The sequence below is a fragment of the Amphiprion ocellaris genome, chromosome 12, assembly GCF_022539595.1.
Source record: "Amphiprion ocellaris isolate individual 3 ecotype Okinawa chromosome 12, ASM2253959v1, whole genome shotgun sequence".
Lineage (NCBI taxonomy): Eukaryota > Metazoa > Chordata > Actinopteri > Pomacentridae > Amphiprion > Amphiprion ocellaris.
Window position 1 is genome coordinate 17,202,293 of NC_072777.1, and position 16,869 is coordinate 17,219,161.

At 42.3% G+C, this 16,869-nt stretch overlaps 1 protein-coding gene across 1 annotated transcript; it reads right to left on the reverse strand.

The window, feature by feature from the left end:
* Positions 1 to 8,743: 8,743 nt before the first annotated feature.
* Positions 8,744 to 15,942, reverse strand: LOC129350255 (uncharacterized). Its single transcript, XM_055016190.1, has 6 exons — positions 15,744 to 15,942; positions 15,641 to 15,696; positions 13,719 to 13,844; positions 13,123 to 13,262; positions 12,852 to 13,034; positions 8,744 to 10,607 (listed from the first exon to the last, which is right to left on the reverse strand). Exons 1-6 carry the CDS (start codon positions 15,940 to 15,942, stop codon positions 9,329 to 9,331), a joined length of 1,983 nt encoding a protein of 660 aa, XP_054872165.1. The 3' UTR covers positions 8,744 to 9,328.
* Positions 15,943 to 16,869: the final 927 nt, after the last annotated feature.

Here is a 16,869-nt window from a genome sequence, read left to right on the forward strand (position 1 = left end):
TTATAACATAAATAACGTGTTATGCAGATAACACAGTGCTGACAGTGAACAGTAAAGAAAACTTACATGGTATCCATAATTAATACAGCGAGCCAAAAACTTGGTCTGTCTTTAAACAAAAAGAAAACAGAAGTAATGGTAATTTCAAAGAAACCTGTAACATGGAAATAGACCAAGAAATACTGAAGCAGGTTCATCATTTCAAATATCTAGGTTCATGGATGACATCAGATGGGAGGTGTGAAACAGATGTACAGTAGCAATGGCAAGAACAGCATTTATGAAAATGAAAAATAAACTGACAAATAAGAAAATAGCAATTAGCATCCATATGAGGACTCTCAGCTGTTACATTCTACCAGTTCTGATGTACGGATGAGAATCTTGGAACAAAAATAATAAAATGTCAAACAAACTCATTGCAGCATAGATGTAGTTTTATAGACACAGGCTACATACATCTTATCCATCCAGGGACTTGACATTGAGAGAGTGAGGACCTACAAGTACCTGGGTGTTTACTTAAATAACAAACTGGACTGGACAGATAACACTGACTCTCTGTATAAAAAGGGTCAGTGTCGTCTATATCTGCTTAGGAGACTCGCATCGTTTGGTGTGAGCAGGCCACTGCTGAGGACCTTTTATGACACTGTGTTGGCATCCATGGTCTTCTATGCAGTGGTGTGCTGGGGAGGGGGATGCTCTGAGCGTGATAAGAACAGAATAAATAGACTGATAAAAAGAGCCAGCTCAATCTGTGACTGCCCCCTGGACTCCATGGAGATGGTGGGAGAGAGGAGGGCTCTGGCCAAACTGTCTTCTATCATCAGAAACACCTCCCACCCTCTGCATCAGACTGTGAACTCCTTAAGAAGTGCCTTCAGCAACAGACTGGTACACCCTAAGTGTAAGAAGGAACATTTCCGCAGGTCGTTTATTCCAGCATCTGTTAGATTGTACAATGCCGCACTATAAACTCCACCGTGTACTGTTTACTGCTGCACTTTTTTCTTCCCCCATTTTAGACACGCATCCTCCTACTTATGTGCAATAACTGATACCTCATCTTCTTGTATATAATCTTCTACATGATATTTATAAAAATTTAAAAAATTATCTGTATATAATGTTTTTTCTGCAATTTTTGCACTGTGTTTCTGTTTCTTATCTATTCCTGCACTGCCTTTATACTTTTTCTTTGGAGCTGCTGTAACGGTGAACTTTCCCCACTGTGGGATCAATAAAGTTTATCCTTATCCTTATCCTTATACGGACAGAATAAGCAATGAAGATGTTTTAAAATTACTAAACACAAATTACACACTATTGAACAAAAATAGGAAACTGCAAGCAACATTTTTTGGACACATCATAAGGAGAGAGAATATATTATCACAACTGGAAAAATGAAGAGAATGGCAAGAGAGGCCGAGGCAGACAGAGAATGAAAATGATGGACAGACTGACATCATAGCTACACATGGAACAGGCAACAGTCACAATTTAGAAAGCAAAAGATCAGATTAGATGGAGAGAAGTGATCACCTGTCATGGCCCTTGATTGATTGATTGACTGTGAAAAAGTTGATTTTATTCCAAAGAATGTAATTTTTTTTACGCTTTTAAGGAAAAGTAAGTAACTAGGAATATTGGACAGCCTTACAGCAGCCTCTAGTCCACAGGACAAAGGGCAACAAGAAAAATCTTTTGGAATAATACATGTGTCAAAATCGTTATCCTTCCCCTCAAGCCAAACTGTGCTTCAAAAATAATGCTTGTCGATAGTCCCTGGCTAGGCTACAGTATCTGTTCTCTTTCTGAGTAATGATCACTGAGCTGCAGTGCTCTAGAAAAATCATACTTTTCAAACACAGAGCCCAGAGGCGTAAAGGCAGCGGGGGCGGCTGTGCTCGTGCTGCTTTCATCCGTTTTGCCTCTTAGGGTCCAAGAGTTAGAGATTGTCAAGTAATTAGATACTACACAATGGCATGATGTGTGTGTCTTTTACTATCTGGACATCCCTTGACAGCCTGATTAATGTCTGGGCACACTGCTTGCTTTGTTTCATACTTTATCTGTGACTTTGTTGACTTGCCCACTTTTGATTGCATCGTTGGTTAATCTCAGAGTGCATTTCATGCATGAAATATGGCTGCTTTATTTTTTTTTATTAAAAACACATTTTGCTCAATTTCCCCTCATTACCACATGCAGTGAGGAACTGAGGAGAGACATGGTTTTCTAAAGAGCAACTAGGACCTGTCTGCTCAAGGGTGTCAATTTGTGGTGATTTAAAACTACTTTTGGATTAATGGGGAGAAAACAACATTAAAGGTTTTTTATGAGGTGCTTAAGGGACAAATGGTCTGCTATTTCCTGTCCTATCATTTGGTAGGGAGCAATAGTCCTTGAAATACTTCAGCAGGGGCACTAATATAAGACCTCACAACAAAACTTTGGAACACCCTCTATCAGATGCTGTGGAAGAGCCTCAATGTCAGCTGCATCTCGTCAATTAAAATTCGGAAAATTAAAATCCAATAGAAAGTCTAATTGGTCATTCTTCACTGACATGAAAACCTCAGCACTGCTCACAGTGTAAGTGAAAGAGACAGCCAGACATCCAGTGAGAGTGGATCGGGATGAAAATCAATAGGTCTCAGTATCTATTACACCAAAGAAATGGAGTGGGGTGAATGAAAGACAGGCGAGGGGCGCAGACGACTCAACAAGGCAGTGATAGTCTGGGCAATGAGGCTGACACAATCGCAAGAGGGGAGCAGGGAGCTAGGGTACATACTGAACACATGTACTGTTGTGTGTTGCAGTGAAGCCAGTTCAAAATGGGCTTTCATTTATTCATTTTGCATGTTCGGACAATAGTTTCATTATGAGATGGTGAATAGAAGGGAAGTGCATCAGGGGATTGTAATGATTTTGTCACGGGGGTTCAGTAAGAGCTCAGGTGCAGGAAATGAACAGTCGGAAATAGTGTGTTACTCTGGTTTATTTACACAGTCCTCAGGGACAACAACAGGAGTCAAGCTATACAATAACTAAAGGTCGCGCGCACTAAGCTCAGAATCCAGAAGCGGCCCCTACGGGCCGGGCAAACTACAATGAGACAAAGCTCCAACTAACTCACGGTAATTACCTCCTAGGCGAGGAGGATCTATCCTAAAGGTAACTAAACTTAAAGCTCTCTGTAAGCAGGTAACGGAAAACGAAGAAACTAAGAAAGAAATCGTTACATTCGGAGCTTTCTGTAGCAAGAGCTATAAACTAGGACTAACTACGAACGTGTACTAATCGGGATGCTCTGGACCGGTTCACAGCGGTGGCAGCCGGGGTTGAGTTGCAACAGGTGGGCGAGGAAGGACGCCAGCAGGAGGGAGTCGGCTCAGGTGTGTGTCTCCTTCGCTCGGAGGGTCCAGGGTCCAGTGCTGACGGCACATATGGCAGGAACGGGTGGGTCCAGCAGGGACACGTCGTTCCTTCTTCTCTTTTTCCTTCCCTGCCTTCTTGTTACGCTCCCACACTGAGAGCTGGGTTGTGTCTGGTTAAATAGTCAACCAGATGAGGCTTGATTCGTTGCACTCCACAGGGCTGGCTGATTATAAGTGATGGGAAACACCTGTTGCCCCTTCTGTGTTGCTGGGCTGCCTTAAAAGGCAGGAGGAAGGAGAGGGGAGGGCACTAACTCGGCCTGGCAGCAGCCAGCCTGACAGATTTGCACGCTTTCAAAGATCTTCACAAACTACAGCAGTAATAATGGAGCATTGAGAGAATTAGGATCATTTTCAAATACTAAGTATTACGACCCAACCGCTAGGGTCAGCTGGGTTTAACAAAAACAACCAGTTTCATTCGTTTAGGAAAAGCAATTTATTGCTCAGTGACAAATTTAACATAAAAGTGATCAAACAAAGAAACAAGACTGGTGGGTGTTGCTAAATCAAAGAACAAAATAAAAGCAAACAAAGGGTAACAAGGTTTTTAAACTAGCTAAATAACAAAGCAGCTAAACTCCTTAGCCAAACCTAAACACAGTATCAACATCTACCACATACAGCAAAAACTAATATAAACTTGTGACTAATGCACAAAATAAACTAAAAACTGGTGAAGACTCAAGTGACGTGTAGCTTCTCACCAAATTAGTGGGCTGCTAACAGGAACCACAGTCTTCACCAAAACTGGTAGCTCCTCACCAAAATAGAAGCTCTAATTTCCAAGTAGCCACCCCTCAGTGGGGCCAAGGAAACATATGGAATACATGCATGATCAGAGTAACATAAATGATACAGACAAAATACAAGCCAACGTTAAAACTGATTCATAAGTTTACCATTATGGTGTAAGACTCTGGCATTAAATATATTACATATATAGCTGATCGTAAGATGCAAACAGTTTGTCGATGAGTGCATCAAGTATAGTAAGGGTGATGCAGTGTAGATTGGTGGAAATGGGCAGCTGGAAGTGGGCAGTGGGCTGGAGGAAAGTCAGCAGCAGCATCCCACAGTGGACATGATGGTGACTAAGCCAGCTGGTGGGACAGCAACCACAGATCAGAAGCATCCAGCTCTGGGAACAGGGACACTCGGAGAAAGGACACAGGGGGAAATAGGGTGAATGCAATGCAATAATGGTATGTATACTAAATACATAGGTAATGAGAGAAGGGCTCAGTGCATCCAGAGAGGTCCCCTAGCAGCCTAGGCCTATAACAGTGTAACTAGGGGCATAACTAAGGGACATCGAAGAAGTCAGTTGTGCCCTGTATATGCAGACTCCAACTGACCCCTCAGGGTCACCTGAATCAGCCCTAACTATAAGCTTTGTCAGAAAGGAAAGTTTTAAGCCTGGTCTTAAAAATAGATAGGGTACGATGGAGATACGATGGAGATTGATCATTAAGAGCTTTATACATCAGGAGAAGGATTTTAAATTTTATTCTAGATTTCATCGAAAGCCAATGAAGAGAAGCCAGTATAAGAGAAAAATGATCTCTCTTGCTAACTCCCGTCAGTACCCTCAGTGCAGCATTTTGGATCAACTGTAGGTGTTTCAGAGAGCTATTGGGACATCCTGATAGTAATGAATTGCAATAGTCAAGCCTGGAAGTAACAAATGCATGGACTAGTTTTTCTTCATCACTCTGAGACAGGATGTTCCTGATTTTTACAATATTTCTTAGGTGAATAAAGAAAGTCCTACAGCCTTGTTTAATGTGCGAGTTAAAAGATGTGTCAAAAATAACTCAGGTTCCTCACAGTAGTGCTGGAGGCCAATGTAATGCCATCCAGAGGAAATCTATGTTTTGAAAGTGAATTTCTAAAATGTTTGGACCCAGTGAGGCTGCAGCATTATTAACAAAATAATCCATTTCTGTGGGGGTAAAGTTATAAAATCTGCCCTCCATTTTATCCGTAAATAGTGATGGTATCATTACTAATATTCACATCGGACATGAATCCACCGGCCACTTTGCCACTCTCTTTCTGTAAATGACACTTCTTTTCCACCTGGAAAAGGCTTCATTACACCTGGAGAGGAATTATCCTCTCCAGGTGTAATAAAGGCTCTGACCGGCTGGCTGAAGGTGGAGGAAACTGGGTGGTGGCCCAATCGGACAGGTTGGCAGGCAAAGAGAATAATGGTAGGAGTGTAGGTCTTCAACTCCAAACTCATTAGCTGTGATGACTGGCAGCTGGAGTTCTGGAGAGGCTCTCAAACCAGCTGCAGCTGAGCCTACACAGACCATCTCCCCATGCAAAGGCCCAAAAGAAATCCAGCCCAGAAACAAGACGTCGCACAATCACCTGTGGCCGTAACACTAAGAATGTGAATGTGGCTTTTGAAACAGGCATTTAGCAATTTGTAGTTAAAAAAATGGTTGGCTTTTGGACTGTCTGTGATTTCCCAACAGGACAGTTGACTCAAAATATGTCAAGGAAAGAAGAAGGAAACGGAAAGGTGAAGTTTAAATTGTATGGGTTTTACTATGTCTAAAGTAGTCAGTGAGTTTTAGCCAAAAATGAGAACTCTCTGAACAGCTAGCAAAAATGAATTATTTCTTCAGTGTTCATTTTAAATAACTGCGAGTTTCATTGATTGCATTATCAGTATGAGCTGGTTAACACAAAGTTGTCTACTTCATTGCGGGAATGTGAGTAGCTTGTAGTGGACATAGCAGACACATGCACATACTCACATGCACACATGCACTGGAGGCTGCAGATTGATTTTATTGCAGAATTTGGGTCGACTTTGTCCCCTATATATTTAATAACTTTGCAAACTCAGTGATCTCCCTTGGAATCAACAGTTCAATGAGTCTGAGCAATGTTTGGCCAAATAGCATTAGTTTGTAAAGACTGGCTAGCAGGGTCAGTGGGGTTTAACAGACTAAAAACACTGAGAATGTGGACATTCTCAGTGAGGCTCTTTCGAAGAGGCGCTATGGAGTTTGAGAGGTACCTGTGATTCTTGGATTCTGGACCTGTCTTATTGAATTTTTAAATTCTTCGTAACTTACTCTTTCTGTCTACTGCATCAGCAATACAGAGTGCACTCAGAGCAGCCTAACAAGGGATTGTGAGCAGTTTGAGAGAGCAAACAATCCCAGGAGATGTATCAGGTGATCCACAAAAGGTTAGAGATTAAGCAAAAAGGTCTGCTCTCTCAGAATAAGTGTGCTCCAGCTGTCTCTACAGTAGTGACGCTCACTTCTCAGCTACTGGAACGAGAGGTCAGACTGAAGCTATATTATGGGTATGTGCATATATATGTCCCTGCACTTAACTTCTTGATCCTGTACTGTGTTCTGAATGTTTACACATTTGCCTGTCGGCATGTATGTGCAGTTTACCTATGAAGCCACTCACATGTGCTCTTTCCTGCTTCCCATCAACATTCTGTCCACATCCCTTCTGCCACTTGCCCCAGTGACTACTGGCATGTGTTGCTGACATTTCTGGCAGCCAGAGGACAAAAGCCACACATAGCACTCTTCTGTCACTCCCACTGGTGGGAAAAAGGCAAGTACCTGTTCTTATTTTTTCCTTTTAGACAAAAACTGTATGCTGTGATTTGGCCAAAGGCACTGCTGAGGCTGATTATTTAGATGGAAAAATACAGCAGCAACACTCAAATGTAGCCTTTCTGTCTTATATAGGTCTACTTCAGGCAAACAACCAGCCAGGACATCAACAAGTCTGACTAAAATGTTTCCATGGCAACAAAAACATGGCTTAATGACTTTTAAATCAAGGCCACTCTTTATTAGCCTCCTTTACGTTTTTATTCCAGGAAACAACAGAGAAGGCCCACAGGCCTTCAGTTTCCACAGGATTTCTTACTACTGCACACAGTTCATCAGCACTCAATTATACTTCTACCACAAATTTGTTGGCATGAAGCTCATCAGGAATGTGAAATCTACTCATTACTTTCCTCTATATAATTTCTGAACCTCATTTGTCTCTCAAATTCTAGATGCTCCTTTGGGATGTCTTTTAACAGGGAAGCAGAATGATTGCTTTTTAAACAAGATAACATAGAAGGAGTGAAGTATTTAACCAGTTCATTCACCATAATGCAACATTATGTTCACCTCACTGCAAACACCGAAAGGATGCTTCCCTGTATTGTTAACCAGGTGGACAATGTCCAATAAGATTCCATTCTGACTTGAAGAAGTTAACATACCACAGAGGAAACATGGTAGCTATTTTTCTCTCTGTGCTTCTCCTCATTTCCTTTTTTCTCATCTCAACTTGCTTCCCTTCTCTTTATTCCTCTCTCCACTTTTCTACTTCTCTCAAGTTGTTCCCACTAAATCTACGATTTAGCCACTGAAATCATGCTCTTTCATTTCTATTTGTGGGTGCTTCCCTATTTTCACTGAAGGTGTGCGTGGGGAGTGAATGGGAAGGTTATTGGGGGCAAACTGAAATGGAGCCGTCTCTTCAGATTAAGATGCATGTTACTGTGGAACGTGCAGGGAATGAAAAAATATGTTAAGGCTGAGTTGGCTGGAGGTGTGAGGCAAGTATCTGCTGGACTCAGTGCAACGCTATGAAACAACCACAGTGATTCAGCTGTAATTTCTGCTACTTTATCCATTTGAGCCTGAAACCCTGTTGTTTACTCCAACTTTCACAGTTCTGTTGAGTCAAGTGCTAATTTTGAAGAGCTAGAATTGAAAAGTAGCATCTCACACTCTTCAAAATACATCAAGGTGAGCTATTTGGGAGTGAGTGTAATATAGTCAAGATGGGATGATCGCCACAGGTAAGTAAAACAGTAAAGCTTTCTTAAATCAAAATTCCTTTGGTTACTCATGATGTGGACATAACTTTGCGATTTAGGCCTCTATACTGATGCTGACATTTTTTTATGATATCAGAGGAATATTATGAACACTGAACAACTGGGACAAGTAAAACTGTTCAGGATGCTGCATCCTTGAATTAATTACTGCTTTGACTAATGACATTTCTCTCCTTGTTATGAGTTGCTTGTGACCAGTTACATTTGCTTTACTCGTGGGCCCAGAAGTTAATAGACTCCAGACCACAAAGGTGCTATCTCCTGTATGAATGTTTGTAAAGCATATGCTTGCATTTTCTCCTGCTGTCTCCTGAGAGGACAACCACAATGTTCCAATGAAACACCAAATTCAACCTGCCACCTGGTTAATGAACAGATACTAGACAAGTTCAATTCAATTCAATTCAATTTTATTTATATAGCGCCAATTACAGTCAAATTGTCTCGAGACGCTTTACAGAACCCATATGCCTGACCCCTAGAGCAAGCCAAAAGGCGACAGTGGCAAGGAAAACACCCTTTTAACAGGGAAAAAAACCTCGAGCAGAACCCGGCTCTAATGTGGGGGGACCCATCTGCCTGCTGGCCGGGCGGGTTGAGAGGGACAGAAGAGGTAGAGAGGTAGAGATAGAGGGGTAGAGATAGAGATAGAGGGATACAGATAGAGGGGTAGAGATAGAGAGGTGGGGGGGTGGGACACAAGGACCATAAAACACAGCCACACATCTGAAGCATCCAGCATCCAGCTCTGGGACCAGGGACACTCGGAGAAAGGACACAGAAAGAAACAGAGTGAATGTAATGCAATAATGGTATATATAGTAAATACATAGGTAGTTAGAGAAGGGCTCAGTGCATCCAGAGAGGTTCCCCAGCAGCCTAGGCCTATAGCAGCATAACTAGGGGCAAACTAAAGGGACGTCAAGAGGGGAAGTCAGTTGTGCAAATGAAAACACCAGCTCACCCCGTCAGGGTCACCCAGTCAGCCCTAACTATAAGCTTTGTCGAAAAGGAAGGTTTTAAGCCTGGTCTTAAAAAAAGAGAGGGTGTCCGCCTCCCGAACCCAAACTGGGAGCTGGTTCCACAGGAGAGGTGCCTGATAACTGAAGGCTCTGCCTCCCATTCTACTTTTAGAGATTCTAGGAACAACAAGTAAGCCTGCAGTCTGAGAGCGAAGAGTTCTGCTAGGGTAATATGGTACTATCAGGTCTTTAAGATATGATGGAGATTGGTTGTTAAGAGCTTTATATGTCAGAAGAAGGATTTTGAATTCTATTCTAGATTTAACAGGGAGCCAATGAAGAGAAACCAATATAGGAGAAATATGATCTCTCTTGCTAACTCCCGTCAGTACTCTGGCTGCAGCGTTTTGGATCAGCTGTAGATGTTTCAGAGAGCTATTGGGACAACCTGATAATAAGGAATTACAGTAGTCAAGCCTAGAAGTAACAAATGCATGGACTAGTTTTTCTGCATCACTCTGAGACAGGATGTTCCTGATTTTCACAATATTTCTCAGGTGGAAAAAGGAAGTCCTAAAGATTTGTTTTATGTGCGAGTTAAAGGACATGTCCTGGTCAAAGATAACACCGAGGTTCCTCACAGTAGTACTGGAGGCCAATGTAATGCCATCCAGAGTAACTATATGCTTTGAAAGCAATTCTCTAAGATGTTTGGGGCCAAATACAATGACTTCAGTCTTGTCTGAATTTAGTAGTAAGAAATTATAGGTCATCCAGGTCTTTATGTCCTTAAGACAATCTTGCAGTCTAGCTAGCTGATTAGTTTCATTTGGCTTCATAGATAAATACAATTGAGTGTCGTCAGCATAACAATGGAAATTAATACAGTGCTTCCTAATAATGTTGCCTAAGGGAAGCATGTATAATGTGAACAGTATTGGTCCTAAGACAGAACCCTGAGGAACTCCATGATTAACCCTAGTATGCTCAGAAGAGTCATTGTTGACATGCACAAACTGGAACCTGTCTGATAAGTAGGATTTAAACCAGTCCAGTGCTGTCCCTTTAATGCCAATAGAATGTTCTAGTCGCTGTAATAAAAGTTTGTGGTCGATTGTATCGAATGCTGCACTAAGGTCCAACAGAATAAGTATAGAGACCAGTCCATTATCTGACGCTATGAGAAGGTCATTAGTAACTTTCACCAGAGCTGTTTCTGTGCTATGATGCACTCTGAAGCCTGACTGAAACTCTTCAAACAGGCTATTCCTTTGTAAATGTTCATATAATTGATTTGCAACTGTTCTTTCCAGAGAGAAATGGGAGGTTGGAAATTGGTCTATAGTTGGCTAAAACATCTGGATCTAGAGTGGGCTTTTTAAGTAAAGGTTTGATTACAGCAACCTTAAAAGCCTGTGGTACATAACCTGTTACTAGAGAGAGATTAATCAGATCTAACATTGAGGAATTAATTAAAGGTAAAGCCTCCTTGAACAGTCTAGTTGGGATAGGATCTAAAAGACATGTTGATGGTTTGGATGTAGAAACTATTGAAATGAGTTCAGAGAGATGTATGGGGGTGAAAAATTCTAAATATCCATCTGGTCTTACAGCCAATTCTAAAGTATCTGTAATCGATGATACATCTGTGACATTTGCAGGAAGGGCCATGAATCACTTCTTAAAGACTGTGTGCCTAGAGTGAAGGGGGTTAAACTCTAAGGGCCAAGTGATTCATGGCAACCAGATTATGCATGTTAGTGTCTCATTGCACACTGGATCTGTTGTGTAGGACTAGATGTTGATATCCCTTCTTGCACACATGAGACAGCTAAGACTCTGTGGGATTGTGAGATGGTCATGTGAGTGAGGGCATCCTCTGAGTTATCAAGTGGGTGCCCTCCTTCATTGGTGTTTCTCTGATAGGCACACAACACTTTCAGAAGGTTCAGCAGTGAATCCCAGTGTCCCAGGTTCACCCTCTAGATGCCATCTACTCACCTGAAGGACCACCTCTTCCCTGCACTTCCCTGAAATTAAATCATAGAACAAATAGACAAGTGAAGTTAAAAAAAAAAAATCAATTTAGAAACCAAAATGTCTTCTAAACTTTTCACTCATAAAAGTAGCACCTTTGGCTGAAAGTTCTTTCCAACTCTGTTGCAGAAGTACCCATAAATGCGTGGCACACACATACATGAATGAGGTTGCTTTGCTTTCACTCTTCTGTCCAATTCATCCCAAACCAGCTCCATGGGGTTTAATTCTGGAGACTGTGCTGGCCATTCCATGTTTTAAAGTTTACAATTTTGTTCTTTTTTTCCTAAAGTAGCTCTGGTGTAGGATCCACCAGCCATTATCAACAGTGAAACAGAACCAGGGCAGGGTTTTGCTTATTTCCCTGCCTATAGCTCTGGAGTCCTAACACCTCTGCAGGCACAGGATGGAGACGGGCTTCCTCTTTGATCAGCAAGGCAAGAGGGACACCAGGACACCACGCCAGATGTGGAACATGTCTGGCACGAGGGCACAAAGCATTGAGTCAGCAGGAAGCGAGGCCGAGATCAGACTTTAAAGGATTCCTCTATACAGACTCCCAGGATGTGTATTGGGCCTGTCTCCAACCAAGAGATTGGGTTAAACCCCCAGTCACTACCTGGCCTCCAAAGAACTAAATGGCTGCCAATAAACATTCTGACTGATTCCTGAGCCATTGAAGGGGGGAGCCTCAGAAACCTGGAGGACAATTTCAAAGACATTCCACTCACTGACAAAGGAACTGTGGACTCACATCAGAACTAACAAAGACAATCATCCCACAATTCTGGACTCAACTCCTCTATACGTGCATTCATTTCACAGAACAAATGAACCTTTCAATAACTTAACGGTCAATCTGTTAGGAATTCCCTTGAGGCTCAGGCGCAGGAAAGGAGAAAGAGACAGTAGTGCGAGTACAAAGCTTTTATTGAAATAACAAAAGGCGAGCGGGACTACAATTCCCGATGTCTAGTGTCCGGAAGGGAACCGGATACAGTACTCCACTTAGAGCTAGAATGCCCCTATAGGCGGGCGGTACGAACTACTATTAACAAGCTCAAAACACAAGAACCGACCCATGGCAGGTACAACCTGGGCAGGAGAGTCTTGGAACGAAAACGCAGCTATGGAACTCAAAACTAGGGAGACTTGAGGCGAAAGCGTAACTATAATCTATAAGTACTGGGGTTGAACTAAAACTCAGCTACAGTCAAAACTCGAGGCTATGAAAACATATGGCTACTATAAACGAAGTTCACAAACACTTAACTACAGTCAAAACTCGAGACTATGAAAACATATGGCTACTATAAACGAAGTTCACAAACACTTAACTACAGTCAAAACTCGAGACTATGAAAACATGTGACTACTATAAACGAAGTTCACAAACCTAGAGCGAAATACCAAGGCACCGGGTGTTTCCTTTAGCCCGGCCCGTAACTATCAGAGAACTACAACAAAGCGTACACTAACTAAACTAAGCCCTGCTTGTGTTCGGGGCTGTACTGTCGGCTTATGTGGTAATGGGCAGGAGCGGAAGCTGGTGGTCCTGGCGGCGACAGCAGGTGGAGGTTGGACTGGGGCCGCAGCGGGATGGAGTTGATTCCTGTAGGCGGCTTGGTAACGCAGAGGCAGCGATGAGTCCAGTCGGCCAAGAGGGCTCCGTCAGTTGAGCAGGCGAGGTCCGAACTGAAAGGATCAGAGAGAAATTACTACACGCACAGATCTGGAACTCGGTTTCAGGAAGACAAGAGGCAGACTGACTGTGAGCATTCACGATCCGGCGTCGAACTGATGACTGCAGTCCCAATAAAAGGAGTCGAGGTCGGCGCCTGATTGGTCCTGGCACACCTGTTTCCATTTCCGCAGATTCGCCGGATTGCCTGCACCTGCTGCCGCTGCCACCGTACACAACACCTAAAAAGGAAACCAAAACAGAGAGGGGGGAGGAGTCCTAGCCAGAGCCTGCCGAGGCAGACCTGACACAATCTACATTATGTCCTGCCTTTAATCTTTTAATTCTTCTGATTGGTATCAATATGATAATTCGTAACATGTCTGTCATCCACATGATCAGATCTGGTATCGTTCTGATCCCCTGTCTGTCAGTGATGCAATTAGGTAAACCATGTTCACCATATTATAATATTTTGGGAGTTATAGACACCAGAAAATTATCTGCCAACGTATTTATGCGAGGGACATCTGGACTTTAGCCCTCCCCAACAGAGGTTGGTCCAGATGCCCCCCTCCCTTCATGAGATGCAAGAATCCATTTTAAAAGACCATGCCTTAAAGCACCACTTTGAGTTCTCCTGACTGTTGAAGTCTACTTGCTGTCCATCACTCCATCCTGTCCCCCGCTGTTCCGACCTGCTTCCACAGGCCAACCAGACCATCTGCACCATCATCACCTTCATCACTGTCTTCGTCGTCATCCTCATCACGGACACACAAGTACCTTCCAATCACTGAATACTTGATGCATTCTTCTAAATTCTTATAATTCCAAAAACAATTAATTTGACAAACTTTCAAATTGGCATTCTCAAAATTGTACGGTTGCTTTCAGGTGTGGTCTCCTAACTCCTTCCTCCTGGAGTTCCATATTACAACGTAATATTCTCCCAATATTGCGTCGTAATATTGGGCTCTCTTCTTTCCCTTTCCTGTCATTCACATCCCACTCGTTGTTTGTTTTGTGTTAGTGTCTTGTGTTGTATGTGTACTGTTGTGTTCTTAGTTGATAGACATCATTAATCATAGTTAGTTGTTGTTGTCTTGTTTGCTGTTAGTAAATAAATGTTTTGTAACTAAGTCCAGTTGACTCAATTGTTAGAATTTCAGTAGCTGGAATCAAATTTTGGTCCCTAACTTGTATTTGATTCCAGCTACTGAAATTCTATGCATAACCTTATTAAGCTAAAACAATTCCCTTGATCATTTTATGAGGCTTTTCTTGTCTGCAGCAAGAGATGTTTCAGATGCTGCATTATTATATTTAGCCTAACTTAGATATTTCGCTGGCCGAAAGCCAGTTAGACTACTTCATAATTCTGCACAAAGTAATCTTAACCCCATTTATCGTACATTTCATAATTTGGTGGAGAAAACAATTTAAACCCTACAAACACATATTAAGAAAGCCTACACTGACATCACTTGAACTTATGTTTTGGGTCATGATCTCAGTGTAGGGTGAACCCTTGACCAACTAACCGCATACCACATAGGGTACTGCATGGCGCTGCAGAAAGCTGGAGTAGCTGTTTTGGTTCAGGGTACTTTTCACTCTGTAAAAGTCACCAACCCTGGATCCAGCACAACAGCCTCAGACCATCATGCTTCCTCCTACATGATTGACAGTCGATTTCTCACACTGAAAAACCATCCTTTAGTCTACTTGATGGCGTACAAAAATCCTGCGTGACGGACCAGATTTAAAATTGTGATTTATCAGTCCATAATACCTTCTTCCAGTCTTCAGTAGTCCATTGGCAGTGTTACGATCCAACCTGTAGGGGTTGGCTGGATGCAACAAAATAACCAGAATGTTATTGGTTCAGGTAAATGAATTTATTGCTTAGTAGCAAATGGAACATAAAAGTGATAACAAAGAACACAAAACTAGTGAGTGTTGCTAAATCAAAGAACAGAATATAACAAAACTAAGGCTAACAGAGTTTCTAAACTATCTAAACACAAACAAAACAACTGAACTCCCTAGCCAAACGTAAGTACAACAGCAACATCCACTACAAGTAACAAAAACTAATACAATAGTGCACAAAAATAACTAAATGTTACACCACTCAGACCGGGACAGTGTGGTGTAGAAACAAAAGTTCGCTTTTATTATTTCACTGGCAGAACTGTCAAAACAAACAAGCTGTCGGTACATTACCAGGCACACACCTCTTCTCGCCCAGCGCTCCGTTGAACCGCGCAAGAATCCAGGAAAATACACCAAGAACAGGACTTCTTCTACCTGACAGTGACTTTACACACCTCTTTGTGCTGCCCCCTGGTGGAGGGTGTACATATTGTTTGTACCAAATAACTGGGAGTTTCAGCTTACTAACTGCATAAAATTGGAATACATATAAAATGGTTGTACTAAATATTTATACACCAAACAAGTATCTTTCTGGGTGTCACATAAACAAAACTGGCACCTCACACTCACATACTGAACACACAGTTCACAAAGACGCCAAATAGCGAACAGCTTCTTCATTAAGTTGGTGGACTGCTAACTGGAGCCTCAGTCTCCACTGAGACTGTAGGCTCCACACCAAATTAGCAGCCGCCAACAGAAGCTCGAAATGTCTGTTGTACCCACCACAGGTGTCTATAGACCAAAAGACAACACAGGAATACAATCACGATATCGCTCACAGAGTGGCACCAGGGCGGACTGGTCACAAATACCAGTCACCCAGACCAAGAGCTTGGTTGCAGGTATATACTCTGCAGGTGTGGTGATGGCTGTGTCCGGTTGGTTAGAGGTGGAAGGGAACTGGATGGTGGCACAATCAGGAAGGTCGGGAGGTGGGGAGAACAAGGCTGCAGTGCAGGTCCTCTTCTCTGGAGTCATCAGTTAGAATGGCTGGCAGTTGGGGTTCCGGAGAGACTCTGAAACCAGCCACAGGTGAACCCACACATGCAATCTCCCCACACAAAGGCCTAACAGGACACCACCCTAGAAACCAGGTGGCACACAAATACCGGTGGCCATAACAGGCGGTATTTCATGGACCAGGCATCCTCTTTTTGTTATTCTGACATCCTAGCAATGGCTTTCTTGCTGCAACTCAACCTGTCAAACCTGTAACTCCAAGTTTTCTCTTCACAGTTGAAACTGAGACTTGCTCACTAAAACCGCTATTAAGCTGTGCTTGAAGCTGTTGTCCTGTGGGCCACCAATCATGCAAGCTGTTTACTCTCAGAAACTTCCCTTCTGATCCTGTTGTGGCTTTGGGTCTTCCAGACCTCTTCCTGTCAGAGTTTCCCTAGTTTCCTTTTGATGGCGAACAAAAATATATTCACTGACACCTTGACTTTCTTTGCAATTTCTCAGTAGGAAAGACCTACATTTTTAAGTTTTATGATGGTCTGTCTCTCTTCTATTGTTGATTGCGTTTACCTCACCATTTTTGTAGCAGCACACTATTTTCTGCAATACAGTACTGTTCAAATAATGATCTGGATGGTATGGTGCCACGGTGTTTTCCAACACTACTTGTATACAGACAGAAGGGGTTGTAGGTAATCAAAAAAAGTTTGGACACCTGTAGGATTTGGTAGCACCAACTTTCAAGGCTTGATCAACCTCCATTGCTGCAGAACAGCTTTAAGTTGTTAACCTATTTCTTTTTCCTTTAAAAAAGGCCTTTTTGTATAATTCTGAAATATACATTATTTTTCAGTTTTGGGTACCCTTACCTTTTTTTAACCTCTGGCAATTCATCACTTACTTTTCTACCATTTCAAATTATTCATTGGACTTGAAGTACTTGAATGT